General features: G+C 48.8%; 1 protein-coding gene across 1 annotated transcript in view; it reads right to left on the reverse strand.

Moving 5' to 3' along the window:
- Positions 1-1,133: 1,133 nt before the first annotated feature.
- Positions 1,134-26,776, reverse strand: part of NWD1 (NACHT and WD repeat domain containing 1) — a 65,242-nt gene continuing 39,599 nt past the window's right edge. The window contains exons 11-17 of the mRNA XM_004715522.3: positions 26,081-26,353; positions 23,057-23,147; positions 16,071-16,225; positions 10,276-10,552; positions 7,340-7,890; positions 4,156-4,261; positions 1,134-1,926 (exon numbers count right to left, since the gene is read on the reverse strand). Of these exons, the coding sequence (XP_004715579.2) occupies positions 1,631-1,926; positions 4,156-4,261; positions 7,340-7,890; positions 10,276-10,552; positions 16,071-16,225; positions 23,057-23,147; positions 26,081-26,353 (1,749 nt within the window). The 3' untranslated portion in view covers positions 1,134-1,630. The remainder of the gene's footprint in view (positions 1,927-4,155; positions 4,262-7,339; positions 7,891-10,275; positions 10,553-16,070; positions 16,226-23,056; positions 23,148-26,080; positions 26,354-26,776) is intronic.

The following is a 26,776-nucleotide window of genomic DNA, read 5'->3' on the forward strand; positions in this document are numbered from 1 at the left end:
TCACTGTCATTTTGCTACTGTTATGAATCAGGCAACCCCTGTGAAAGAGCTGTTGGACCCCCCAAAGGGGTCATGACCCACAGGTTGAGAACTGCTATGTTAGAGCACTCATCCTCTGAAGCAAGCCGTGGGCAGCTCCAGGCTGTGGGCAAGGGAGGAAGGCCCTTTCCCGGAGATGGGAAGAATCTGACGGCTGGATTTGCAAGAGGCAGACTGCCCAAAAGCACGGTAGAAAAAGCACCTCTTTCCATCTGCTTCCAACAGCCTCCAGTTTTCAAATCGAAGAATATTTGTATCCTAAAGTGTTGGAAGCCAGATAGTAGGACTGTACGAACTGCACATTAAAAAACATTTTTTAATTCCATCTTGGGTCTTGAAGTTGGCTGGCGAACTAGAAAATACACTGGTCCGATGAACCGGAAGATGTAAACTGAAGCCAACTTTTAAAAACGGGAACACTTAGCATGACAATCTGGACTTCCAGTTTTGCACACGACAATAGAGAGATCTGGCAAGAGTGGGTTGTTCTCCTTGTGGGGATCCTGGGCTGAAGATGGGCTGTGGTCCCCGCCATCCACTCCTCGACTGGAGAATGTGTTCTTCACCTCCCCACCGCCCCAACAGGCTCCAACACTTCGGTTCACCCAGGACCCCCCCCACAATGATACAGAAGCCCTGCTGACCCCAGAGGCATTGCATTCTGCCACCCACAGAGTAGATGGCTGTGCTTCGGAGACCAAAATGGAAGCCAGAGCCCCCGTCAAGGACTGGGACAGAAGGCTTCCGGTTCCCGTTTCTCAGGGTTCGTAGCTTAAGCTTGAACCCTGTGGAGCTGCACTCCACAGCTCAGGCTTCCTCGCTTGCAAGGTGGAGGGGAAACTGCCTTCTCTAATGTATGAACTGTCACAAGGATTGAACGACAGCGCCAGGAACTTGATAAGTTGTTGTTGTCGTTTGGTCTGCCTTGCATCCATCCTCACTTTGGAGGGTACTAGCACCCTCGTTTCCCTTTAGGGTGGTTGTTCTCAACCTTGCTAATGCCGCGACCCTTTAATACAGTTCCTCATGTTGTGGTGACCCGCCCCCACCCCCAACCATAACATTATTTTCATTGTTACTTTATCACTGTCATTTTGCTACTGTTAAGAATCAGGTAAGCCCAGTGAAAGAGTCATTCGACCTCCAGAGGGGTTGCGACCCACAGGCTGAGATCCGCTGTCTTGGGGAATACCCTTACCATTTTCATTCCACGTGGTTGGGTGGTATTGACTCCAGTTTCAGGCCCGGTGGTGCTCATTGGGTCAGGCTGGGCAGTCAGAGTGATACACTCTTACAGAGACAATGACTGGTTTAGAGATGGACATTGAGCCAATGGGGGACAGTGGACTTTGATGAAAACTCTTGGGGGAAGAAAGCTCTCTCTTTCCTACTGGATTCAGAGATGGCGTGTTGGCTACCACATTGCCTGTAGGAGGGCAGGGTCTGAGGATGTAGCTAACCAGGAGGAAAGAGGAATAGAAATGTGGGTGGCATAATCTGAGGCCCTGGATTTGAGCATACATCAGCAAACACAGTCCCTTTGCTTCAACCAGATGGGGGAGGGCTAAATCCCCATCCCCCAACGGGGGCTCTACAGGATTAGACAGACTTGCGACCGTTTGTTTGGTTTGGACCCATCTCCTTCAGCACTCTCAGAGTCTTGTGTTCCTCCTGCTGCAGTGGCCAACTCTTCCCTCTGCCTGGATTTGACCAGCCACACTGCCTTCTTGAAGTTCTTCAGTGGATCCTGCTGTGAGACTCTTGATGCGGGGCACTGGAAACGCTCCCGGATGAGATAACCGTGTCTGGTGGGCGCGATGAAACCATTTGATGTTGGGATGATTCTGTTCACCACAGCATGGACAAACTGGACAGCCAGCAGGGCCCCTGTGGGGTAGAAGGAGGGAGACAAATGAGAAGGCCGTGGATCAAAGGACTGGTATCATGCCTCCTGGAGTTGGATGTTGAATTCAGATCCCTGCCCGGCCCTTTGATGGGATTCATCATGGCAGTTAACCTCTCAGAGACCAACTTGCTTGCTCTGTAAAATGGCAATAGCAACAAAACTTACCTGCCAAGGGGAGTTTAGAAGCTTTAAAGGTATTATGCATGTCACATGCTTAGCATAGGGTTAGTTCAGTGCGAGCCCGCCCAATATACATTTTTATGACTGGAAAAGCAGGAAGGGAGATTGTGAACCTTCTGAGGATGGGGCTCTCCTCTCCGCCCCCACCCCAACTTTTCAATAAGTCATAGATATTTATAGACTTCCTTTGATAAGCTAGGAACTCAGTGAGTTCTAAGGCTGCAAAAGTGGCAGGACTTATTTCTTTATATCAACATTTATTTATGGTAAGGATGAGCTTTTAAGGGCGCAATAAAACATCCAGCTTCTAAACCATCCTGTGAATTTTTGCTAGGCATATTTGCTACACTATATTAGACTACAGTGTTGCAAGAATACTGTGGAGATATCTGGTTGTAAATCCTCTATGGTTATAATACCATTTGTGAGTGTGTGTTATGCTTGTTTTATATGTTACTCAGGCAGGACTAGTGTAGGTTAGATCTCAAGTCAATCGCGTTTGAGAATCAAGTGTAGACTCTCTTTTGAGATATGAAAGCGATGATTAGACAAACAAGTACCAAATATAATTGGGGAATTGTAGATGCCAAGCCACATGAGATCCCCAAGGAACCAGGAAACAGAAGCTGAAGATGTAAGGGCCTCCATCGCAGCTGACAGAGAAGGAAAGCTCTTCCCTGGACCTGGTACCCTGACTTTGAATTTCAACTTCTTAACCTGCGAGAAAGTAAATTTCTGCTTGTTAAAACCACCCCTTTGTGGTACTTTTGTTACAGGAGCAGCAGACAATGAACACAGACTCTATTGCGAAAGAACTCATCAAATGGCCAACAGGTATATAAGATGGCCAATAAACCCATAAAAAGATGCTCATTGTCATGAGCCAGGTTATTGGTTGACACAGATAATTCCCACTCATGGTGACTTCACTGGGCAGAGCAGACGTGCACACAGTTTTTAATGACTGATTTCTCAGAAGGAAACCACCGGGTCTGTTTTCTGGGTGGGTTAGAACCACCAGCGTTTTGGCTGGTCTTTGAATGCATAACCATCTGATCTACCTAGGGACTACTGGTTCTCCCCACGGTCATTGAGTTGATCTCAACTCATCTGAACCCTACCGGACACAATTGATCCTTAGAGTTCTGGAGACAAAATCTTTTCAGAAACTGTCAGCCTCATCTTGCTCCTTCAGGGAAGCTGGTGGGTTTGAACTGTGACCTTCCATTAGCATCCCAATGCTTACCCCATAGTGCCGCCCAAGCTCCTTTATTTAGCCCTCAGGAACACGCAAATCAAAAACACAATGAGATGCCACGACTATTAATATGGCGAAGATTAAAACACACACCTACCCAACAGAAATAACCAGTGTAGGGGAGGGAGTGGAGAAATTGGAACCCTTATCCACTGCTGGTGAGAATGAAAAATCATACCACTGCTGAGGCAAACAGTTTTGTGGTTTCTCAGAAAGTTAACCGTGGGGTGACCACGTGCCCAGCTATTCCACTCCCGGGCAGATGCCTGGAAGGAGTGTCGGCAGGAACACAAACCAAAGCCTACACACCAGTGTCCACGGCAGCACTTTGCACAAACAGCCAAAAGTTAGAAACCACTGGATACTCCATCAACAGATGAACGGATGAACGAAATGCGGTGTCGATAAACAATGGAATATTACGAAGCCGTCAAGAGAAATGAAGTCTGGATGCATGCCACCTCATGGGTTAACCTTGAAAACAGCACTCTGAGTGAAACGAGTCACCCAGGGACAAGTATTATATGATCTCACTTATATGAAATATAAATATATTGAGACCGAATTTCATTAGTGGCTAGAAGGGATCGGGGAGACCCTTTGTACAGGAAGCAGTGAGTTTCTGTGATTGGAATTTTGGCAATGATTCTGGGCGGTGCTTGTCCGACACAATCACTGCAAGCGGTGTCAGTAAATTGCACACCTGGGAAACGTTGAATTGGCAAATGATATGTTCTACCGATTTTCACAGAAATAATCTGAAATAACTCACCGTCCAGTACACTCCAGACAATGACGGAGCGATCCTTCAAGCCCGCGTACACGTACTTGTCATCTTTAGAGAAGCAGGCACACTGCACCCCTCGGCAGTAAGAACTCTGTGGGAACAGACAAGGTGGTCTTGAGTCCAGGCTGAAAGCTTCCAGGAGACCAATGTCAACGCTCTAGGAATCCTGGCTTTTCAGCCCCCATGGAGGAGGGGCCTAATGAACAGCTGGAGGGATAGGTAGCTGGGGTCTTCTCGGGACCCTCAATGTCACATCAGAGAGAGCTGATTGAGAAGTTTAGAGACTTCTCAATTGGAGAGTGGGAGTGATAGGACTTACAGTCCTAAATGGCCCTAGTGACAACTGTTAGTGAGGCATTGGCGGTTCCCTAGTAGAATCCTTGCCTTCCATGTGGGAGACCCAGGTTCAATTCCTGGCTAAGGCACCTCACGCACAGCCACCGCCCCTCCATCCATGGAGGCTTGCATGTTGCTGTGACTTCCCTGGCCTTTCAGAATGATATCTGCTACAAAACCCTTTACCGCTCCCAGATTCCCGATGTGCTGATTTCATAAAGAAATGTTTCGTCAACATCCATCTATTCAGTGCTGAGGCTGTCTCTGGGGCTGTCCTGGGGTTGGGGAATCACCCAATGAGCAAAACATAAAAATTATTCCCACGTACACCTCACAATGCCTTCCTCACGAAAACGAACCCTAAGGCTAGAATCTACCCCTCGCTGATCAGTGTGTGGTGCTGTGGCAACACCACTGTTGCTGGGATGCCGGAAGCTAGGCTGATGGTATTTCAAATGTCAGCAGGGTCACCTCGGGGGGACACGTTTCAATAGAGCTTCTAGACTAAGTCCAACTGGGAAGAAGAACCTGCCAATCTACTTCCCAAAAAAAGTGGCCAGTGAAAACCATATGAGTCTCAGTGAAACATAGTCTGATAGGGTGCTGGAAGATGCGTCTCTGGGGGGAGAAAGGCACTCAAAATATGAATGAGGAAGAGCTGGCTCCTCAAAACAAAGCCAAGCTGAATGATGTGGATGGAGCAACACATTCAGGACCTGATACAGCTCACCTCGCTCACCTCCCCCTATTGTTCCTAGCTCTAGCTGAAGGCACACACCCATGAATCGTCAGAGCCTGGAAAGGACAGCGCATGGCCCTACAGCATTTGGAGGTCATCAAACATGAGCTAGAATGCATATAAATCTAAGTGCTAGGCATGGTTGGGCTGCAAAGACCGGATTAGCCACTTTCAATCCAATAGTCATATGCTCTACTGTCAGGAAGGACAGATTGCAAAGGAATAACATCCTGTTCATGGTCAAAGAGAGTATTTCAAGATCTATCCTGCAGCACACCACTGTCAATGGTCGGCTACTACACGTGTGCCTACAAGACAGACTACTATTCAAATTTATGCACGCACCCCAATGCCAAAGATGAAAGCACGGGTTCAGATTAATTAGGAAACAATGTCTACCTTGGGCATTGTACTTTTTAAAAGAATGACGCATGTGATCCAATGAACAATAGTCATTGGAAAGGGTGGATTCGAAGCCTAGGGAGTTCTGAGTTCATATTTAGTGGTGGAGGGATCATTTGAAAGAGAGTTTCTCCCTTGGAGGAGAAAGGGGAAAATTATTGAGTTTCTATTAATGGCGATGGACATTTTGGCAAGGGATATTGCTGATCGTGGCTCAGCACAATTAATGCAATTCATGTCACTAAATTGTACCTGTCAGAGAGGTTCGATCGGCAAATGTTGCCAGCTATATTTTTCCAGCAATAAAAAAAATATATGATCTATTGCAATTGCGGAGTGTCTGGGCACCCAAGGTGTGATGGTTAATTCTAAGTGGTGAGGTGGCACAGCTGTGATTCTCAGTGGTTTGTCCAGATACTGGACTGGGTGCTGTTCCTCGATGTAACACGGCGTAATGCAATTCAATGACTTCCGGAATGCAGCGTACTATAATATAATGGCCTTCTAAGATGTCATAGGACGGGATCAGCCTACCAACTGACAGGGGGGTTTCCTGCCCCCCCAGAATATTGCTTGCCCTCTTCCCTTTGGACAAAGCACTCGTTTGCTTCCTTGGCCTATGGATTTGGGGTCAAAAGGCTGCAGAAATCTTCCCGCTACCAGACTTACAGATTGCGATCCCTCCTGTCTCACACTTGCATACGTCAGTCGCTCGAAGAAATCATCTATCTGGGTATGCATACACAAAGGGAGAGCGAAACAGCAGTGAGCTGCAGGTGGCTAGTGGAGGACTAATTTGGTAAAGGATATTGAGAACGTCATCAATGCCACTGGATAGTACATATAACATTGGCACATGCTGTGCTGTGTATATTATTATCGCCCCTCCCCCAATAAAAAATATGATCCCTCTTAAAACCAACTGCCATCGAGTTGATTCTGACTCATAGTGACGTGTTTATCTGTCTTAGGGAGGAGAAAGGGGGAATCATTGTAAATATATATTACGTTGAAAATATGAGGGCAAAAAAAAAAAATGAGGGCACTTCAGTTTGTGGGAAAATTCCATTATTTTTCAATTCTGTGTGTAGCCTTCTCAGGAGTACTGTGTGTGAAGGTGAGTGTAAGTATGTGGATGTGTACATGTATATGTGCATGTGCATGTCTTAACCTGTGCTAACCTTGTCATGTCTGTAAGTGTATTGCCACCAATCGAGCCTTTGTCTATCTATGTAAATATGTGAGAGGTTTTCCAAAATTTCAAGGAAAATTAGAATGAAAGGATAATTAAGTTTTCCACAAATGTTTTGAGGCTCATCTATCTGTAAGTACATATGTATGTGTGTCTACCTCTGACTGGTTTTCCTCCCGAGAACTTGAACGAAGACCTCGCTCACCTCCTCCTATTATTCCTAGCTGTAGCCAGTGGCACACAGGAAGCCCTCAGTCAGTGGCCGCTATCACCAATTTCCCAACGGAGCCCCCGGGTCACCTGCAGCTGAAAGACTGGCAAGTTGAACCCGGGAGTGCTGGGTGGATGGGAGATCTGCTTCTGAAAGAGCCCAGCCCTTGACATCCCCAGAAGCACAGGCCTAATCCGTTCTAGCAGGGTCACCGTGAGAAAACAAGGGCCACCATTGTTTTCTACCGCCAGGACCTGGTGCGTGGGAAAGGGGTGTGGGGGCCACGCACCGTGTAACTCATCTCCAACTTCCATTTGCACGCCTGCAGGTCCCAGAGGCACAGCAGGGCATCCTCCGAGCCACTCACGGCCAGCTGCTCCCTGTGGCTAACCTCCACGCAGGTGACCCTGCTCTGGTGGGCTTCCAAGGGGAACACCTTGGAGTTGGCGCACTCGTACAGAAAGAGGTCGCCGTTGGTCATGCCGTAGACCACCCGGTAGTCGGCCAGAACAGCCACGCTGGAGATGGTCTCGGGCAGCTGAGTGTAAAAGGTGTAGGTCGGCCCATCGATGACAGGGCAGGGGTCCCCGGGGCTGATGTCCAGCACCAGGACGATGTTGTCGTAGGCGATGGCCAGCCGCTCCTCACTCTTGCTCAGCGACATGCAGTTGATGGCTTTGCGGGCCTCCGGCGGGGGGATGCACATCACGTCCTGCCGGGAGTTCAGGGGGAACACGAGGACAATCCCCGAAACCAGGCCGGTGAAGAGCAGCTGGCTCTGCTGGGCCACCTCCAGGCACCTGACCTCGTTGGAGGTATCCAGAGCATCTTGTTCCTCACCTGCCAAGAGGAAGAGGCCACGCTGAAAACGGACCGAGGAGCCCTGCGCCTGTAACCTGAAAGCATCTTGTACAGGCATGGCTGACCTCGTGATTGTCGAAAACCGACAGCGGAAACACACCGACTCAACCAGTTCTACGCGTGTGATTCCGCGGCCCTGATTGCGTTCTCCAAGTCGTACCACCATTCTCATCTCCCCTTTTCAAAGGATGCCTCCCCCAGGGACATAACTGTCCTGCCCACTAAACTGCCTATCGCACCTTTCGAGTTGCCACGCTTCTCCATTTGATCCCATAGAGACAGCACTGTGAACGAGAACTGTGCACCGGGCACTGTCGTGTCGCACGATTGTGGAGCATCAAGAGTCTAACAGAGCTTCTTTACTTAAGGTTTAAAGATCGTCTCAGGGCAGGAGTTTATTGGGGGAGGGAGAGTCCTCCAGCCTCAGTACCTTCAGAAAGTCATTCTATGGGAATGTGAAATTCTGTTCCACATTTCCCCTACTTTTGATCCATGTTCTTCTCTAAAATCTTTGCTCAAAGGGGCCTGGGAATGACTTAAACCTTGGGCCCAAATGATCCCACAAAGGCCTCTTTAAACTAGACCACAATTGAGCTCATGGGATCAAGCAGGTCGGCACTGAGCAGGGCGCTCTTTGGAAGAAACATCTGTGAGATCCCATGGAGACAGCAGTTCTTCAACACGCACACAACGTTGAAGAGGCAGAGTCTCAGTTCATGGTGGTGAAGCAACGTAGGCAGAGAGAGGAGAATGGTGTGATATAGTGTGAAGCAGGGACCCAGGTGCTACCCTCCCCTGGAAAGGGACACACACACACACACACACACACACACACACACACACCCTCCTGGAAAAGATCCCCCAGGATGGCAATGACTAATGGGTAGGGGGTGCAAAAGGAAGGGCCCCTTTGTTTCAGATGGGACAATTCTCTGGTGTCGTACACAGCCTAGAGCTCCCCATGCGTTGTGGATCGAATGGTGCCACAACGGCCAACCAGATGAGCTCTGCCGACTCTGAAAGGTCGGCCGACTGAATCCACCTAGAGGCGCTGCAGAATAAAGGCCTGGCGATCCGCCCCGAAAGCTCACAGTTTGAAAAAAAAAATATCTCTGTGGGATTATATATATCCCAAGTCATCATAAGTTGAGATGAGTTGAGTCTATTTGACAGCAACTAACAATGACAGCATAAATGTTGGAGTCCGAACCCCTATACCTGAAGATCAGGCTCCCTGGCGGTGCTATGGGTTCGGCATCAGGCAGCCAATCCCAAAGGCCCACGTGTGAACCCATTGGTCACTTCCAGGGTAAAGGATGAGGCTGTCTGTTCCCACAAAGATTTATGGGAGGAAACCTATATATTGGGTTCGCTAGGAGTCCAAATCAATCTCCACCAGGGGGTTGGTTTGGGCGGTGCTTTTCCCAGGGGTGTAATCCTGTCCGGGGATATGGCTTTCTTTGGGATGTTAATAAGATCACATCCCAGTAAAACCAAACTCACTGCCATCGAGTCCACGCCAACTCACAGCAACCCTACAAGGCAGGGTAGAACTCCCCCTATGGGTTTCTGAGATGACTGTAACTCTTTCCGGGAGTAGAAAGCCTCATCTTTCTCCCTTGGAGGTGCTGGTGGATTTGAACTGCTGACCTTGCAGTTAATAACCCATTGTGGAGCCCACTGCACCCCCAGGGCTCCAAGCAGCACTAGGGATCTGAAAACACCATGGGGTCAGACTGATTCCACATCCTCCCCGCTTAGCTCGCCTCTGCCCCTTGCTGCTCCCCACCCCACCCCCATCCCTCCAGGCATCACCTATGCAAATCCCACTACCTCAGACCCTACTCCTAGACCACCTGAATTAGCAAGGAACCTGGGGGGTATAAGCACTTTGTGATGAGCTACTAGCCCAAAGGCTGGTAGTTCAAATCCTTCTGCGGCTGTGGGAGAAAGGCCTGGCCCACTGCTTCTGTAAAGTGCTGAGACCCACTACCATCGGGTTAATCCAGACTCACAGGGTCCGTATACAGGGTCCCCAAGGCTGTGCGTCTTTACAGGTGCAGACAACCTCATCTGTCTCCCTCAGAGCGGCTGATAGGTTTGAACCCCTAACCTTATGGTTAGCAGTCCAGGACTCCATAGAAGGATTGCCGTTGAGAAAGCCCTATGGAGCAGCTCTACTCTGGAACACACAGGGCTACCAGGAGTCAGGGACCAATTCAGCTGCTTCCCGCTAGCAGAGTACAACAGCAAGGTCTGTTTTCTACTGTCGACTTTTGAGCTGACTGGCGTGACTGGGCCTTCAATTCGTACCCACCAAGTAATAGGAAGTGGTCCTTGTGCTTATACTTAGTTCTTACAAACCTTCCGCCATGTCCCAGACGGTGACTTTGTTTTTGTCCCCAATCTTGGGGAAGTAGACGTAGCTCCCGTTGTGTGACACAGCAGTGAGGCCAGTACGGTCCAGAAAAGGGACAGGGACGCGGGGCTTCTGAGAGCTGGTGACATCCCAGACTTTGAAAGATGAGGATTGTTGGGAGGCAGATGCCACCCAGGCCCCTCCTCGCACCAGCAGGCTCACAGGGGCCCCGACACCTTCGAGGATGTCTAGCAGGGTTCCCTGTTCTGAGAGGCTCCACACCTGAGGAGGAAGAACAGAAGGACTAAGGCCGTGGTTCCCTGAGCGGGTCCAGGGACTCTGGTGTCTCAGCCTCTTCCTGATGCCGCAACAGGAGGAGGCTTTAGAGAACAGAGGGGCATCAACTGAGTCCACATGGAAGAAGCACACCAGCCTGTGTGATCCAAAGACGGCAACTAACAACACCCAAAGATGATGAAGGAAAGGTGCCAGCTTACATTGTGAACACACCTTTGGGAGAGGGCTATGGAGGACGGTGGAAGCCCAAAACCCATCTGCGGAGTTCTCTATTTGGGTTAAGTCTCCGGCAGATCCCCTCCGGCAACAGCCAAGGGTATTGTAAATTTGACTAGGGTAGATGGAACCACAGTCTAATACCATATTGGTCAGTTGACCTTCCTTTTGACCCGTCCTGAATTTGCTCTAGGTTTAAATATTTCTCGCTTGTTCCTCGCCAGAAAATTTCTCTCTGGCTTATTTTAATATTGCCAGTGGTCTTTTCTTTCTTCCTCCCACCACCCTTCTGCTTTGTTCTTATTGTTTAAATTGCTTCTGTTCTGTGTGGCCCTTGCAAGGCATTCTCAACCCCAGCAGGGACGCAGGCTGCTGTGGGTGGGACAGGTGAGGGAGGGAGGGTGAAGGCGTGTCTGGCCTCTGCCTTTGGCAATCGGCTTGGGTTGGCGTGGAGTTTGAGTCTCCACTCTACTGAGCTGAAGGCTGTCAGATGCCCCCCACCCCTCTCCATGACCCTCCTTCAATTACCCACATTTAAGCCTTTCCCTGCCTTCTTAACCCTTTCTTTTAGGAACTCAACTCAAACTAACCAATCAAAGAGTTTATTGTTATCCCTTGTTAGTTTCTGGTCCTATCTCCATCTCTGCCCAGGGTCCAGTCTCTCTGCACTGTCCACGTCTTCGCCGGTACAAACTGGTGATATTCTGTCTGGATGTCTCCTGAATGTGTATGTGTGTACATGTGTATATATATACACACACATACACACATATACATATATACACACATGTATGTCTATATATATAAGAGGGTACCCCTCCCCAAGAAAACCCAGAATTTTTTTTCAAAGCTATGTATTTAATTTTTTATAAAGCAACCTTATCACCTTCAAAGTACTCTCCATTACACTTAATGCATTTGTCAAATCTGCAATTCTAATCTTGGAAACATTTTTCAGACTCATCTGTTCAATGGCTGACAGCACTTCCCTTCTTGTTTTTCTTTGCCTCTTTTATGTCTTCAAATCGCTGCCCTTTCATGTTCCTCTTCATTCGCAGAAACAAAAAGAAGTTTCACAGAGCAAGGTCAGGTGAGTAAGGGGCATGGGGCAAGAGAGGCATGCGCGTTTTTTGCCAAAAACTGGAGCACTGAGATGGCTGAATGAGCAGGTGCATTGCCATGGTGGCAAAACCAGGCCCCATCTGCCAGAAATCTGGACTTTTTTAGTGACACACTGTTATGCTATCTTTTCAGAATCTCTAAATAGAAAGCTTGATTAACAGTCTGGCCAATGCACTATCTCCCTCACATAAAAAACCAAATGAGCATTTTCTTGATCTTTGATTTCACTTGATGAGCTTTTGGGGGGCTAGGTGATGATGGTGTCTTCCACTGGCTTGATTGATGTCTGCTTTTGGGGTTGTAAGACTGGCACCAGGTGTCCTCACTAGTAATGACCTTGGGGGGAAAGTCTGGGTCCCTTTGGAGCTGTTCTTTCAAAGCATGGCATGTTCCATTTGACGCCCTTTTTCCTGGCCAGTAGGAACTCAAGACACAAATTTCACACTGACCCTTCTCATTCCAAATCTTCCACGTAGATTTTCTGAACTGAGCTCCAAGATAGTCCAGATAACTTCCCATCTCTCCAAAGGGTCATCACTGGTCTCTGAGGACAGCCGCATGAGTCTTGTTGACATTTCTGTCTGTTCGGGAAGTTGACAGATGTCTAGAATGCGGTTTGTCATCAATTGACACTTCGCCTTTTTGGAAACAAGAAAACCATTCATACACTTGAGTTTTTCCCATGGCTCTGTCCTTGTAAGCTCTGTTCAACATCACAACAGTTTCTGTGGCATTTTTCCTGAGCAGGAAACAGATTTCACAGCCACGTATTGTTCTCTTAAATCAGTCATCACAAAAACACAAGGTGCAAGCAAACTGCTTTTATGAAAAAAAATTCACTGTGACCAGAGAGAACCTTCCCAGGCGACACCACTGGGTGCACTAACTCAGAGTGAGTTGCTTAATGCTCGCCCAGCAGGAAAAATGCACACTAAGAATTCTTTTTTCATTTTGGAGGGTGGGGGTACCCCCTCATATATTTTAAATAATTTTTCATGAAATCATGCTGTTTATGTTAGCATATAATGGTGTTTTAAATTAAGTTTGAAGCAATTAGTGATTCGGTATTTTGGGGTTTCCTCAATTTTAACTTGGTAAGTCTGAATAGATCCTAAATGCAGTGTTGGACCCTGGACTGGATCTGGGAAGTATTCAAAGGGAAACAAATCTGAGCAAAGCCCGTAGAGCAGTTAGCTGTGTTTCCCAGCGTTAATTTCAGAAGCTTGTTAATGTAGCAAGCTCAATGAAATGTTGACAGGGGGAGATGGGTCAAGGGTACAACAAAAGTCAGAGCTTTGAAAATGCTGGGCAACTCGGCGCACAGTGGGTCCCCCTGAGTCAGCATTGCCTCAACAGCAATGAACAACCTCAACCGCCTCCTAAACTGTGAGAAAATGAATTCCTGTTCTTAAAAGCCACCTTCTTGTGATACTTGTGCTACAGCAGGCCAGGCCCCAGAGACAATGCTCATCAATCAGGGCCATGAAATTTAGGGTTAGAGCTTGGACCCCTGCTGGGCAGCACTGCTCATCAACTGGATGACCCTGAGCTAGTACCTTGACCGCTAATGGCCTCAGAGTCTTCGCCTCTTAAGTGATGATGGTTGTAGGGCTGCAGGTGACATGTATTGGATGACGCCTCCCCCACAGTCAATCCTGCTAGAGTAGCAGTTAGCACTGGGGTGGCTTGTGTGTGGCTGTGGTGCTGGGAGTGATTTCAAATACCAGTAGGTCCACTCAGGATGAATAGGTTTCCGCAGGGATTTCAGACTAAGATCTGCTTACACACATTGGCCAATGAAAAACCCATAGCTCACAATAGACCATTGTCTGACTCGCTTGTTTTAGATAGATCACCAGGAGGGACCAATGGCTGGAGCAGGAAGGACATTGTGCTTGCTGACGAAGAAGGCCAGCGAGGGCGATGCCCAGTGAGATGGAATGGGGCAGGAGCCACAGCAATGGACCCGAATGTCCTGGTGATTGTGAGGATGACATAGGACCAGGAGACGTTTGGTTTTGTTGCACAAAGTTCTTCATGAGTCATACCTGACCCAATGATGTCGTCTGCCAACACCCCCCACCCCACCCCTCTCTACCTACCTAGCTGTGATAGTTAGGGTTTATGTCAACTTGACTGAGCCGGGATTGTTAGTGGTTTGCAATTAAAGCCTAGCAATCTCTCATCATGTGACCCAACACAGTGTAGTCAACTCCACAAAGGAATCTGCTGGGAGCAGCCAAGCTGTTGTAAGAAGACTAGGGTAGAACGTGATCCTTACTCGGGTCACAGACTGGATGCCATGGAAAGGAAGTTTCCTCAGGGGCACTTCCTAGATAAGTGGACGCTGCAGGAAAGTTTGCTAGCTTCTTGCTGGATCTGGATCCTGCGTCTGGCTTATCAGCCTCCAGTCCTTTGGACTTGAGCCAACTGCCTACTCTGTTGCCTGCCAACTGTGGAAGCCTGTCATCTGCCCTGCCGATCTTGGATTCATCCACTTCTGCAGGTTGATATCAGCCTGTGGTCTCACTGCCAATCTGGGATTCATCATTCTCTGAAGCTTTGTTAGTCAGGAGATGCCTCCAGCTTAGCAGCTGACTCACACAACAGAAGCTTGCTTGGACTCAGTCTTGACTGGCCCTCTTCTACGACTGTGAGCCATTCTCTTAATATAAACGTGTGTGTGCGTGTATGTGCCACTGTTTTTACTTCTCTAGAGAACCCAAACTTACATTCTATAGATCAATTGATGGACCAATCTACCTCTCTCTCTCTCTGTATAAAATTCACATAAATACAAGTTCTTTGAGGGTCCTTAATAAATATAAGGGGGTACCAGGAAAAAAAAGGAAAAAGGCTCCACTGGGCAGAGTTTTCATAGTATTAATTTTTCCCGCTAGGCAAGCATCCAGAAACTCGCTCTGAGTTAGTGCACCCAGTGGCGTCGCTTGGGAAGGTTCTCTCTGGCCATAGTGAATTTTTTCATAAAAGCAGTTTCATTCAAATCTCATTTTTTTGGTGTGATGGTCAGTTTAAAAGAACAGTGTGCAGCTGGGAAATTTTGCTTCCTGCTCAGGAAAAATGCCACCAAAAACAGTTGTGATATTGAACACAGCTTACAAGGACAGAGCCATGGGAAAAATGCAAATGTACGAGTGGTTTTCTCGTTTCCAAAAAGGTGAAATGTCGATTGATGACAAACCTCAATCTGTCAACTTCTTGAATGAATGAAAATGTCTGCTCATAGGGCATTTGGAGTTAGTTCCACCGGGTCAGACGGTCAATCAAGCTTTCTATGTAAAGGTTCTGAAAAGATTGCATAACAGTTTGCAACATAAAAGACCTGATTTGTGGCAGATGAGGGACTAGTTTTGCCACCACGACAATACGCCTCCTTACACAGCCATCTCAGTGAGCCAGTTTTGGAAACAAAAAACCAGCCAATGCCAGCATGCCTCTCTTGCCCCATGCACCTTACTCACCTGACCTCACTCCGTGTGACTTCTTTTTGTTTCTGTGAATGAAGAGGGACATGAAAGGACAGCAATTCAATGACATAGAAGAGGTGAAGAAATATGAGAAAGGTGCTGTCAGCACATCCAAACAGATGTGAAAAATGTTTACAAGAATGGAATCTCAGATTTGACAAATGTAGTAAGTGTCATGGAGAAGTTTGAAGGTGATAAGGTTGTTTTGTAAAAAAAAAATTTTTTTTTAAATCTAAATACATAGCTTTGAAAAAAATTCCAGTTTTTTTTTATACCCCCTCATATGTAAAACGCCATGGGGTTCCACGATAAAAACATTGGGGAACATTATCCTACCCAGGTTCCCTCACCAGCCTCATGACTTTAAGCTTAAACAGGATGCTCCTGTTTAATCCCTGTAAATATCCCTCCCCCTGCTATGCCCTGCAGGCACACCCGCCCCATTTTCAGAGCTAATTGGGAATGGCCTCTCCTTCACTGACTTTTCAGTAACCACCCTCAGTGTGCTGCTGAGTCCCCAGATACAACTCCAAAGCCTCTCCGTGGCCTGCCCTATTTGCCTGTGCTAGTTTTTGTGGGTCTCTCTGCCTGGAAGCTAGACGGTCCCCAAAGAATCCTATTTTGTATTCCAAAGGCAAAGGCAGACAGGAGGGGGCCAGCTAGAATCTCCTCCCTACCTGAATGAGTGCGTCGCGGGATCCTGTCACAATCAGGTTGTTCCTGGGACCAAAGACAGCCGTCTCTACTGTGTCCTCGTGTTGCAGATCGGAGGCCATGAAGCGGTGGAAGCCCCGTGAGTCCGCCAGGAAGATGCGCACCGATCTTCCGAAGCCTGAAACAGCAGGGGCAGGGTTTACTCTTCTCTTCCTTGAACCGGAGACGCATTTAATCAGCCAGGATTTTTTTGAGCACCTACTATGTGCCAGTGGAAGTGACAGTGAGGGATACAGCGGAGTTGTCTGCCCCAAATGCCCGTGCTAGGAGAAATCTGCAGGGGGGGGGGGGAGGGCCCACTCTCGCGAGGCCTCTGGGGGTCTCCTGCTCTTGGTCCCCCACTTGTGACTCCGAGCTCCTGTTCTGGTACATTCTTTGCACGTCGTTTTTCATGCTTCCCTGAAGTGGCGATTTTTGGTCATAAGCTCTTGTGCTCTCTGCATGGCCTTGTACCCTTTCCAGTAATAGCATGTACTTTTTAAGACTATAATACCTGAACGTTTCCTTTCCCTCGTAAAAATCACTTGGATATACAAAAGCGCTTCTGCTGTGTGAATTCTTTCTGAGTTGAGAAGCAAGAACCGGGGTCAACCACCCCCGGAAACCTAACGGCAGGGACACAGTGGGAGAAAAGAGAGAGATGGTCCCAGTTATGTATTGAACTGTGTCTCCCCCACCCCAACTCAGAGTATGAGTCGTACTCCTCCACCGTATACCTGTGAGTGAAACGACATGTTGCCTAGGGCAAGACCTCTTTAAAGAGCCAGGGTGTCACTTCTGACAGAGAGGGTGAACGAACAGCTGAAAGAGTCTGCTGTTAATCAAAGTACTAGAAATGTAACATAATTTAAGATACAATTTGTTAAATATTCAAAACGTAACAGCTCCTTCCCTTCTAGTCACATTGCTTTTGGGCTTAATCAGCAGGGATGTTCCGACTCAGGAAGGAAGCTAGCAAGGCCATTAAGTATCCAGACGCAAAGCATCCCCATTCAGAAAAGCCAGGCTCGGAAGCATCCCCCAGTTTAGATAAGAATGGGTGCATGAAGCTTCAGGGTATGGTGGTTGAAAGGTCCCCGGAGAAGTGTGGATATAGAGAATCTTTTAATGATCATTGTAAAACCTGCCTTCTTGGAGTATCGATTATATATCCTGTGATCATTGTGAACACTTGCTATTCTCTTCCTGTAATCGTTGTTAAAAAAACAACCCCAAAACCTGTTTCCTGTCACCTAGGGCAGTGTGTTTGCTTGCTGGGCTGGGACAGAACTCTGAAGCAGCTCAGAGGAGAAACCTGGCTGCTTTTTGTTTGCACGTTCTTGCAGGAATAAATTTAGGATTTTTTGAATCAACCTGTTCTCTGGTTTTGGCTAACGCAGTCACAGGCTCCCCAGAGTCCTTGCAGTCCGACCACCCTTTGAGGACTAAAGTACGCCTGACCCAAGCCACGGTGCTTTCCGGTGCCTCCTGTGCCTGTGAAAGTCAGACATGGAACAAGGAAGACAACAGAAGAACCCATGCCGTTGAACGGTGGTGCCGACAAGGAACACCGGAAGTACCACAAACTACCAAAGAACAAATACATCGATCTTAGACAAGTACAGCTAGAGTTCTCCTGAGAATCAAGGATGACAAGACTGCATCTCGGGTGCTTTGGCATGTTGAGAGGGGAGACTAGTTCCTGGGGCAGAACTTCGTGCTTAGAGAAAGATCACAGAACCAGAGGAGAACCCGCGACAAGGGAGACTGGCAGAGTGACTGCAGGGATGGACCCTAACATAACAGCCATTGTGAGGATGGCGCACGACGACGAGCAGTGTGTTGCCATGAGCAAGGATGGGCTCAGGGCACCGTGAACCCAAACAACTGCACGCCTGTGGAATAGGCTTCCTGTGTTGTGTTGATGAGGCTATACCAGTCAAGGAAACGTCTTAAGCCAATACTTTCTGAGACAGACAAGAAGCCAATTAGGCTCAGAACCAAAGAATCACAAATGGGGTGTGCAGTTACATAATCTCCCGTCAGCTTGAGCAAAGGGGTAAAGTCCAGCCTGTCAATCAGGTGGCAGCTTGATGACCTCATTTGGAGACACAACAGAGGTCAGTAGCTCATTGGAGGCCAGACCCAGTCTCTCTGCCTCCCCTTTCCTGCGGTTGAGACACCCAGAGGGCTGGAGGAGACACTGGAGACCTGCACCAGTGTGGAGATGCTTCCACTGCCACTGGATCCACAAGACCTTCCACCCACTGGCCTGTGATCTTCCTGCACTCAGCGTCATTGCATGTGCTGCGTGAGTCTAAAGAGGAATTTGCGAACTAGTATTGGACTAGTATCGGCTAATATCGGACTATGAACTTGATCTGGACTGGGCTGGGATGTTTTCTCCATATACAATTGCTCTTTTATAGAAAGCTCTTTCTTATACATACATGAGTGTCTATGAATTTGTTTCTCTAGTCTACCGGGACTAACACAGGGGGGAAGATGGAGGTCACATGGAGATTTCTAAGGAACAGAAGACGAAGCTGAAAGGAACAGGGATCTTCTCCGAGATATGACAGAGAGCCTTTCCTTGATCCAAACTCACTGCCATCGAGTCAGTGCTGACTCATAGCGACCCCCAGTGGGTTTCTGAGACTGTAACGGTTAGGGGGCTAGAAAGCCCACTCTCTCTCCCAAGGAGTTGCTGGTGGTTTTAAATTGTCGACCACGAAATTGCAGCCTAACACGTAACCACGACACCACCCGGGCTCCTTTCCCCTGGAGCCTCAGTTCCAACTTCTCAACAACCTAGCCTCTTGAACTTTCGAGAAAATAAATTTCCATTTACTAAAGCCACCCACTGGCATGGAGTCCATGCTGACTCTCAGGAGCCCCTGAGGGTTTCTGAGACTGTAACTGCTTATGGGACTAGAAAGCCCAGTCTTCCGCCCACAGAGTCGCTGGTGGTTTCGAACTGCTGACCATGGGACACCACAGCCCAGCTCAGAACTTCCTACATCCCCGGGCTCCGCACTTGTGGTATTGCCGTGACAACAGCACCAAGAGACGAAGCCAACTCTAGCCTCACATAGTCTGCAGCGCGTGTGTGGATGGTAGTAACCAATCATCTCAGAAAACGTTAGGGAGCTGGATTGAGGGACAGGGGGGTTGTCCCTCCCATGCCTGCAAACGCCCCCGTAGAGGAGGTTGGAAAGAAATCAGGTACCCCATTAGACACTTATGGGAGAATCCCAGAACTGAGCATGCATAGACAAGGACCCTGTAGGCCCAGGTAAAAGCAATACCCTGGGTACACGCACTTTAGGTACCAGCAAATGACATCACACAGGTGGGCCTAATTCAGCTAATACCTTCACCCACGCCTCTCCAGCCAGAGGTGTTAAAGGCTGCAGGGAAGGCAATTTCTCTCTCTCTCTCTCTCTTTTTGGTCTTGCAGCAGGTCAGAGGGCAGGGGGCACACGCTCTGCCCACTGGGTGTGTCCCCTCAGGGCCCACCAGTTCCGCATGTGTGGGTGTTCTTTGCCACATGGTTGTTCATGCCCAGTTGTGAACCCCAGCGTGGCTTCACACGGCTTAGCACGCTTCCAGAAATAGCGTGTCCCCTTTGGAGACCGTAAAGCCTGAAACTTTTCCATTCCTTCATAACAACTCCCTTGGATTACAAAACGTGCTGCAGCGTGAATTCTTTCAGTGTGCGAAGCAAAGAACCGAGGTACAACCCACTCCAGGAACCAAACAAAAATTGTTCATCTATTTGTTGTTATTATTATTACTACAAGACTCGGGTTTTCAGAATTAGACTATTTCCTGTGCTCTCTGCTTTCAGCCAAGATCCATTTGAGACCAGCAATGCCGTCCCTCCTTGGACGCCCTCTTCTGCATGAGTCCTGCCACTGCTGATGTCTGATGGATCCTGGCCGAATGCAGAGAATACCAGCAAGATGCTCTGTGTGACTTAATCGACACGCAAAGAGACTCAACTGAATGGCTCATAGGAAATTCTGGAAACCACTGCCAAGGATGGGAACTCCAGACACTTGATTGTGCTGCTGGGGAACCTGCACTTGGGCCAATAGGCAGTTGTTACGATGTGGTTTAAATATCAGGAAAAGCGGGTGTCAGGCTGTGTCCTTTCACCGCCCTTCTTCCATGTGTGTGGAGCAGCACTTGGCCTCGGGATGGGAGGCAGACTCATTCATCACCTGTGAAATGCAAACGACGCAGCCTTCTTTGCTGACCGTGAAGAGGACGGGAAGCACCCTGAGGAAGATCAAGGACCGGAGCCTTCAGTGTAAAGACACCCAAGACCTTCCCTGCACCAAGAGGCAGTGTCAGGATGAGCCAAGAGTGGTTTGACTCATTGAGGATTTATCTCATGGCGTGGGATCCACGAGCCATGCCGATGGGAGCCGCAGTCCGGAAATCCCAACAGTGTGCTGCACGGCGCGAAACTGCTGCAAACGATCTCTTCCAAGGGTGCGAGGGCGATGGGGTCACTTTGAAGGCTAAGGGGCGCCTGACCCAAGCCCTGGTATCGTCCATCGCTTCATATGCAGGCACAGGCCGAACGATGCCTCGAGAAGACCGAGACTTGGTGTCTTTGAATGACGCGGTTGGAGCAGAATGTGAAATACACACGGACTGCCGGGAGACCAAACCGCCTGTGCTGAAGAGGACACCCAGAAAGCTCCTCGGAAGTGAGGTTGGAAAGCTTTCCTCGTCTGGCCTTAGGACATGGGATTAGCTGGAACCGGCCCCTCGACAAGGCCCATCACGCTTGATACAGTAGAGCAGTGGCGCTCAACCTTCCTCATGGGGTGGTGACCCCCAACCAGAACATTATTTTCGTTGCTACTTCATCACGGTCATTTTGTTACTGTGATGAATCGTCATGTAATATAGGCAGGATGTATTTTCACTGTTGCAAATTGAACATCATTAAAGCAGCGTGAATCGCGAAAACAATGTGTCATTCTATATTGTGAAATATTGATTTCTAATGACAAATAAATGAAATTTTGTCTGGAAGTATGGTGTAGCATGGGTAATAGTCTTCACCCCAGGTACTCGTCTGTGGGCGTATCTGCATGTGGGCGGACCTGCCTGGAGATGAGAGGAGCGGTGTCTGGGTTCCTAAGACCATTGGACATATGTGTTTTTTGATGGTCTTAGGCAACCCCTGTGAAAGAGTTGTTTGACCCCCAAAGGGATCAGGACCCACAGGTAGAGAACCACTGCAGCAGGTCAGTGAAAAAGAGGAAGGCAGGCAGCAAGATGGAGTCGCAAGTGACAACCTTGAGTTTGAAAACAGAAATGATTATGAGGATGGCACAGGATGGGTCCGCAGTACGCAGAGTCGCTGTGAGTCAGGATTGACAAGCGGTGCCTGACAACAATCACTTGCCAGAAGGCCGGGCCTGCCCTGCGGGCTCACAATTGTACCCTGATCTCCAGTGCAAGGGGAGCACAGAATGCAATAAATAAAACCAGACCAAACCTGCTGTGGTCAGGTGGATTTCAGCTCCTGGCGTCCCCAGCGTCACAGGGTAGAACTCTTCCATGGGGCGTTCTTACCAGTAGTTTTCGGGGGAGCAGATCTCCTGCTCTTTCTTCTTCGGCTCTCCTGTGGGTTCAACTGCTAATCTTCGGTCAGTCGGTGGATGCAAATGATAAGCACCATCCAGAGACTTTTTTATCTCACCAGTCACAACCCACTGACACGGCGTCTCTTCCTGCCTCCATGCCACAAGGGCAGCACTAACCCTTGTCATTGCAACGGTGACCATAAGGCGTGTTGTTGTTGCTGGGTTCATCAAATGGGCTCTGACTCACAGCGACCCTGTGTGTAACCCAACATGCATGACCACAGTGACCTCATGTATATAGCCCAACAAATTACTGCCCAGTTATGGGCCACCCTCTTAATTGTAGTGATATTTGAGCCGATTAGTATACCTACTGTGTCAATCCATCTCCTAGAACAGCGGTTCTCAACCTGTGGGTTGCAACCCCTTTGGGGGTCGAACAACCCTTTCATAGGGGTTGCTCAATTCATCACAGGAGCAAAATGACAGTGATGAAGTAGCAATGAAAATAATGTTGTGGTTGGGGGGTCACCACCATGTGAGAAACTGTATGAAAGGGTCGCAGCTTGAGGAAGGTTGAGAACCACTGTCCTAGAGGGGCTTCCTCTTTTTCATGGACCCTCTACTCTATCAAGCATGGTGTCCTTCTCCAGGGACTGGCCCCTCGTGATAACATGCCCAAAGCATGGGAGATGAAGTGTTGCCATCACTGATTCCGAGGACCATACTGGCTGTACTTCTTCCGAGCCTGATTCGCCTGTTCTTCCGGCAGTCCATGGTACTGCAGTATTCTCATCGACTCCATCATTCAAGGGCATCGGTTCTTCAGTGGTTTTCCTTCGCCAGGGTCCAACTTTCACTTGCATATGAGGTCATTGAAGATGCGCTGGCTTGGGATAGGCACACCTTAGGGTTCAACGTGATATCCTTGATCTTTAACCCTTTAAGGAAATCTTGTGCAGCAGGTTTGCCCAATGCAATACATCATTTCATTTAGTGACCGCTGCTGCCATGAGCATTGACTGAAGATCCAGGCAAAAGGAAACCACTGAGAACTTCACTCTTTTGTCCATTTGTCATGATGTGGATAATCCTTCCAGTTGTGAGGATTTCGGTTTTCTTTACATTGACTTGTAATCTACATCGAAGGCTGAAGCCTTGATTTTCATCAGCACCAAGCATTTTCATCTGGCTATTGCACGTGGTTAACAAGGCTCTCACCTCCCCAAATACTTACTATCTGGTCCTTGACACAAGGAGTGGACGGGGCTGGAACCCCACCCTTTCCCCAAGGCCCATCTCACTTCCACCCAGATCCGGGTTTGCCTTCTTCACCACCCCCAGTGAGAGCCCGCCACTACCTGCAGCGAGAAGTGACTCGTCCTCAGAGGTGACCAGGAACCCCACAGCTTCCGGAAGCTTCTCCAGCAGACTGTCTCCCTCGGAGGAAACCTGCGCCAAGTCAAGGACACGGATTACTGATTGAACTGTGCCCCTGGGCTGGACTCCTTCCCCTACACCTGGACCCCTGTTTGAGACGAGGGTTTATGTTATGCTAGTGAAGCCCGATCTGTATAAATGAAAGACGGTGGCTTTCAGAATGGATTGCACCTTCAGTGTAAAGAAAGCAAAAAATACAACCAGACTGGTAAACAACATCATGATAAGTGGAGATAAGCTAGGAGTTGCCTAAGAGTTCCTCTTACTTGGGGGGTCCGCCATCAAGACTCACGGAAGTCACCAGCCAAGAAAGCAAACCACATCTTGCTTTGGGCAAATTGGCTACCCAAGAGCTCTGGGAAGTGTTGAAAAGCCAAGCTGTCACTTTGAAGACTCAGGTGCACCTGACCCAACCCAGGGGATTACAGTCATGGAAAATCTGGACAATGGCTAAGGAAGATCAGGGGGAAATTGATGCCTTTGAATGAGGGTGCTGGTGAAGACTATAGAGAATACCATGACCTGCCAGGAGAATTAACAAGCCTGTTTTGGAAGTACAGCCAGATTGCCCGTTAGAAGCAAGGATGACAAGACTCTGTCTCTGTATTTTGGACATATTAGGAGGGACCAGGTCCTGGAGAAGGACATCATGCTTGGTCAAGGGGCCGTGAACAAGAAGACCCTCAAGGAGATGGATGGACACAGGAGCTGCAACAGTGGGCTGAATGGTAAGAACGATTCCGAGGATGGCACGGGGTGGGGCAGTGTTTCATTCTGCTGTACATAATGCTTTGTTACGCGGCAACGCCAACGGTGACCTTCCTGATGTGGATTTCAGGCCTTTCTTCCAGGGGCCCTCTGGGTAGGTTCAGACCACCCGTTTTTTGGCGAAGTGTCGTCAACCTTTTGGCTTGACCCAGACAGAGAGAGAAAGCAAAATAGGGGAGCTGTATTTGACATGGGGAGATCACCAAGAACCAAGAAATGCAGGGTTACAGAAACCGAGGCAAAGGTCTTCTCTCTGAGCTACAAGAGAGAGCCTTTGTTCACAGCTGGTGCCCTGATTTCAGCCCAGCCCCCTGAACTGGAGTCCCCAGGTGACACAATGGTTTAGGCACTGGGCTAGCAGCCAAACATTGCAAGCCCACCCAGACAAGCCTTAGAAGACCTGGGGATCTGCTTCTAAGAGTTAATAGTCTTGAAACCTCTATGGAGCGTTCTGTTGTGCGCACACCGGGTCACCATCCTTCAGAAACTGTCCTGCTTTGCTACCACTTTGCCAAAACACTCCACCACTATTAACCTAACCTGGCTGCCCCCTAGCCAAGACGCCCCTCCTCTCCTCTTCCAAAAAAACCCCAAACCAAACCAAAACAAATTCACTGACATTGAGTCAATTCTGCCTCATAGTGACCCTATAGGACAGGCTAGAACTGACCCTGTGGGTTTGCAAGGCCGTAACTCTTTATGGGAGTAGGAAGTCTCGTCTATCTCCCGTGGAGCAGCTGGTAGTTTGAACTGCTGGCCTGTGGTCAGCAGCCCAGCACATAACCAGTGTGCCACAGAGCTCCCTGTCACATGCCACTAGGGGCACCACTAATCATCTGTTGTTTCTTTCTATTTGCTTAACCACATGAACAGGCCCGGACACTGCGAGGAAATCAATTTCTGTTCTTGAAAGCCACCCACTTGTGGTGCTTGTGCTCCAGCTGCCTATCTAGGACCCTGAGCCAATGCTCATCAATCAGTGCCACGGGGTTAGGATTAGAGCTTGATTTATAGCCGCGGGAACCCTAGGGCGCAATTCTACTCATATGCCTGTGAAAGTGGAACCCTGAATCAAGAAGGCGGAAGAAGAAGCGATGCTTTTGAACGGCGGTCCACGGACTGCTGTACGAACAAGCTGGCCTGTCTTGGAAGAAGTCAGGCCAGAGCGCTCCTTAGAGGCAAGGACGGCAAGACTTTATCTCACTTATTTTGGACATGTCAGGAGAGACCGATCCCTGGAGAAGGACATCATGCTTGGTAGAATAGATGGGCAGCAGGGAAGAGAAAGGTGTTCAAGGAAATGGCTGCATAGGAACAAGTATGAGGGTGACGCGGGACTAAGCGGTATTTCAATCTGTGGTGCATCATGCCAAGTCAGAAAGGCTTCGATGGCACCTAACAAGGACAATAACACCTCTAGGCCTAACACGGTCCCTAACCTAACACAGTCCCTAACACGGTCACTAACCTCAATCCCTAACATGGTCCCTAACCTAACACAGTCCCTAACACGGTCACTAACCTCAATCGCTAACAGTCCCTAACACGGTCCCTAACCTAACACAGTCCCTAACACGGTCACTAACCTCAATCCCTAACACAGTCCCTAACACAGTCCCTAACCTAACATAGTCCCTAACACGGTCACTAACCTCAATCCCTAACACAGTCCCTAACACAGTCCCTAACCTAACACAGTCCCTAACATGGTCACTAACCTCAATCCCTAACACGGTCCCTAACACGGTCCCTAACCTCCAGGAGTTGCCACTAGATGTTTCTCCTGCATGGCTCCGAGCGATAAATCCCTAGAATTCAGAAGAGGTCTCTGGGTGATTCGAATGGTTTTCACTTGGCTGGTGAGCTAAAGGTTGGCCATTTGAGCCCAGCTCGTGGCAGCACAGAAGAAAGACCTGGTGATCTGCTTCCATGAAGCTGGTGGTCAAGAGCGCATGCGCACACACACACACACACACACACACACACACACACACACGCGGCCGCTCGCGTGACGCCACCATGAAATGGAATGGACTCAAAAGCAGCACCAACAAAGGGTTCAGAAGCCGTGGCCATGTCCATAGAAAGATTCACGGAGAGAGGATTTCTCCCACTTCCGAGGACACCTGAGGTTGGAGGTCTCAGCGGATGTCATCGTACTCGATGAAGGTGCTTACCAAAGAGATGGAGCCGCTGCTGAACCCAGTAACCAGCCTTCCTTGTTTCTGGACCGTGACCCCACAGGTGGGTGTTTCCTCTTTGATGCTGGACAGATGCTGCTTCCCCTGCAGTCTTCCCGTGGCTGAGCTCCACAGGCTGACCACGCCGTGCATGGACACCATCAGCAGCCGGGCTTGGGAGGCAAGGACTGCCACACACACCCAAGGGTCCGAGGTATCTCCCAGCACCTGGAACACTGGCTCTGCAGTCTCCAGATTCCATGCATTAACCTAATGACGTAACAAAAAGGGGCAAGTAATAAAAAATGAAAATGAAAAGCTGTGACATTGAATTTTGTCCCCTCTCACGTCCAAGCTCTGTGTTGGACTCCTAGCTCCTCTACCCGTGGCTGTGATGCGATGTCGTCTTATTTCAGAACAACTTGACGCAATCACTTTCCACGGCTGTTGTTCCAAGCCACGTGTGCAGAGTCGAACTGCCCCGTGGAGCTTTCAAGACTGACATTTCAGAAGCAGGCCACCAGGTTCGCTTTCCAGCGTGACTCTGGGTGGATTCAAACTTCCAACCTTGGCTGTACTTGAGTACACAATGGTTTCCGCTCTGCTGGTGGCCTGGTGGCTGAGTGGATTATGTGTTGGATTCTTAACTGAAACTTCGGTCGCTCAAACTGACCTAGCATGCTGTGGGAAAAT

Source organism: Echinops telfairi, unplaced genomic scaffold (assembly GCF_000313985.2).
Source record: "Echinops telfairi isolate 266 unplaced genomic scaffold, ASM31398v2 ScPeMD7_30;HRSCAF=105, whole genome shotgun sequence".
In the NCBI taxonomy this organism is placed as follows: domain Eukaryota; kingdom Metazoa; phylum Chordata; class Mammalia; order Afrosoricida; family Tenrecidae; genus Echinops; species Echinops telfairi.